At 37.7% G+C, this 3,001-nt stretch overlaps 1 protein-coding gene across 2 annotated transcripts in view; it reads right to left on the bottom strand.

Annotated features, from left to right (window-relative positions):
• LOC108536771 (protein diaphanous homolog 2-like) overlaps positions 1-2,924 on the bottom strand; it is a 282,042-nt gene extending 279,118 nt beyond the window's left edge. The window contains exon 1 of one of the 2 annotated variants that reach the window (XM_017883791.1): positions 2,747-2,924. In XM_017883791.1, the coding sequence (XP_017739280.1) occupies positions 2,747-2,866 (120 nt within the window). In that variant the 5' untranslated portion in view covers positions 2,867-2,924. The remainder of the gene's footprint in view (positions 1-2,746) is intronic. The other variant, XM_017883790.1, reaches the window with a different exon arrangement.
• Positions 2,925-3,001: the final 77 nt, after the last annotated feature.

Raw genomic sequence — 3,001 nt, 5'->3', positions numbered from 1 at the left:
TCGCCCGGCTAGTTTTTTGTATTTTTTAGTAGAGACGGGGTTTCACTGTGTTAGCCAGGATGGTCTCGATCTCCTGACCTCGTGATCCACCCGTCTCGGCCTCCCAAAGTGCTGGGATTACAGGCTTGAGCCACCGCGCCCGGCCATTGAAGGTCAATCTTAACAGGTTCTCAAGAAATTAACTTAAATGGACATGAAACGACACAAGAATATCAAATTATTTACATTCAGTAACAATATATGAAAATTCTTACTCTGTACTCAAGCTACAGTGAAGTCAGCAGAAAGACATAAAACATATCCTACGTATGTATGTAATATATATGACTCTGCCATCTCTGAAATTCCGAGCGTGACTCAGACTACTAACAGGGAATAGAATTCTTAGAGATCAATCCTTTAACTCTTTCATTTTACAAAAGACAGACAGAAATGGATAGCGAGAAAGGATAAATGACTTACTCAAAGTCACACAGCTTTTTAGTGGCAGTACCAGGACACAAAATCAGGTCTCCTTAATAATATTCTGACATTTTTAAAAAACAAGTTATGATTGAGGAGTGATACAAGTACAGTTCTTAGCCTTCTAGGCATCTGGCTAATATGAGTACACACAGGCTGTAACACTGGAATTATCATTAAAAGAATGCCGCAACATGGTGGGGAAGTACACCATCTACCACTCTGTGTCTGAGTATTGGGGAGGTAAGGGAACGCATAATATGACAGTGTTTTAGGATCTAAATGGAGCTCAACAATATTAATTATATTTATTCTTATATATTTTACATATAGTCTTTTATTTATTTATTTATTTTGGGACAGCCTCACTCTGTCTCCAGCGGCTCACTACAACCTTCGCCTCCCAAGTTGAAGCGATTCTCCTGCCTCAGCCTCTGAAGTAGCTGGGATTACAGGTGCCTGCCACCATGCCCGGCTAATTATTGTATTATTAGTAGAGACAGGGTTTTGCCATGTTGGCCAGGCTGGTCTCAAACTCCTGACCTCAGGTGATCCACCCACCTCGGCCTCCCAAAGTGCTGAGATTACAGGTGTGAGCCACTGCGCCTGGCCACATATATATTCTTATATATCCATTCACCCACAGACATTGTTACAAAAAAAATTATTGAATTTATCATTTCAGTGTGTCAACTAAAGTATATTTTCTGTTTCCTCATTCCTTTTTAATGTAATTTTTTTTTCCTTTTTGAAAATAATCCAAGTAGATATAACCTGTGCGCTTATGTGTTCATAGCATATAATCAGCTTTTAAGTTTTGAAAATGATTTGATTACTTTCTCTTAGCCCTCTTCTCATTGCCAGTAGAACACATTCTACTAGTTATGGGTTAGCTACAAAGTATGTGTCTCTATGAAGGGTCAAAGACCAAAATCAACTAATATTTTCAGCAAAAAAGAAGACATATGATCATACTTCTGGAAGTTTGTGGATTAACTTCTATGACCAAAGCTGCTTGTTTAACTTTTGGGGTATGCTCTGGGTTATAGGCCCTGGGTTAGGAGATGAAAGCAATTTGATTTCCACAAGCATATTCATATCTCACAGATGAAGTCACACCAAAATCAAATGATTTCACAGGGCAACAGCATTGACAAAGAAAGTACTGCTTTGGGGATAAAAACATACCTCACACTAGAATGAATTTGTTTGTTAACTGATCTTCCTGCTGGGGATTATTGCTAGAGGTCCTCACGCCTGTAATCCCAACACTTCGGGAGGTTGAAGTAGGTGGATCACTTGAGGTCAGGAGTTCGAGACCAGCCTGGCCAACATGGTGAAACCCCGTCTCTACTAAAAATACAAAATTAGCTGGGCGTGGTGGCATGTGCCTGTAATCCCAGCTACTTGGGAGGCTGAGGCAGGAGAATCGCTTGAACCTGGGAGGCAGAGGTTGCAATGAGCCGAGATCGCGCCACTGCACTTCAGCCTGGGCAACAGAGCAAGACTCCATATCAAAAAAAAATTAAAAAAAAAAATATATATATATATACACACACACACACACACATATATACACCTTTATCTGTTTGAGATCAACTATTGTGCATATCTTTCTGTTACTATTACAATCAGAGTCTGTGTTCCTCCTGCTACTCCTTTGTTGGATGCAGAGGAGGTGTATTTCCACAGCATTTATATAGCAAAGTCTTTGATTCCTTTTAGCATCATAACTTGTACCCTAATTGCCACCCCCAATTAATGCTAATATTTACTGTGATCCTCAAGAGTTCCAGTTTAAAACAAGAGCCCACATTGTGAAAGAAACTTTAGGTATTCAAAGTCATTTACAAAGTCCAATTCAAAATCAGTTTCTCATTTAGGCTGTGAAAGAAACTTGTTTATAAATCACAGCATTTGAATTTATAATGTGAAAAGTTCTAGATATTAATTTTTAAGGTATGTAAAATTATAATATTATGCTATATAAAAATTGGGGTTATTTAAGTACCAATTCATTCATTTCCTATAAAATGTCAGTAAAACATTTCCCATGTATACCTAACATTGAAGATGATTCATTGAGGTCCGCATTATGTTAAGCCAGCCATGACTTATAACTTAATTTTTATCCATGTCACAGGTATAAAATATCTGTCAATTCTTGTTAAAAAACTGTCACATGAAATCAATATAGTCAATAGGAACATATAACAACAATAGAAGGAAGACATTCAGAAATACAAGCAACAGGACTTGCAATGCTTTAAGATGTATTACTCACCAAAAACAAAGTTCGGAAGTTGTTGAGATCACCAAAGAACTCTTCTATGCTCACTGTCTTTGAGTCAAAAATGAAGTATTCTCCGAGATTCTCATAGAGCTTCATCATGTTGTTGTGCATGGTGGAGAGTTTTTCATACTGTTCTCTGGCACTCTTCGTAAAGCTGTAGCTTTTTGTTAAGGAAATGACCCAACAGTACCTTTTAAATGCAATCACTAGATGTTAAGATTGAATTAAATCATCACTTCTATAAAT

Source organism: Rhinopithecus bieti, unplaced genomic scaffold (genome assembly GCF_001698545.2).
Source record: "Rhinopithecus bieti isolate Rb0 unplaced genomic scaffold, ASM169854v2 scaffold_14353, whole genome shotgun sequence".
In the NCBI taxonomy this organism is placed as follows: domain Eukaryota; kingdom Metazoa; phylum Chordata; class Mammalia; order Primates; family Cercopithecidae; genus Rhinopithecus; species Rhinopithecus bieti.
The sequence above is the reverse complement of the archived record's forward strand: the minus strand, read 5'-3'. Positions and strand labels throughout refer to the sequence as shown.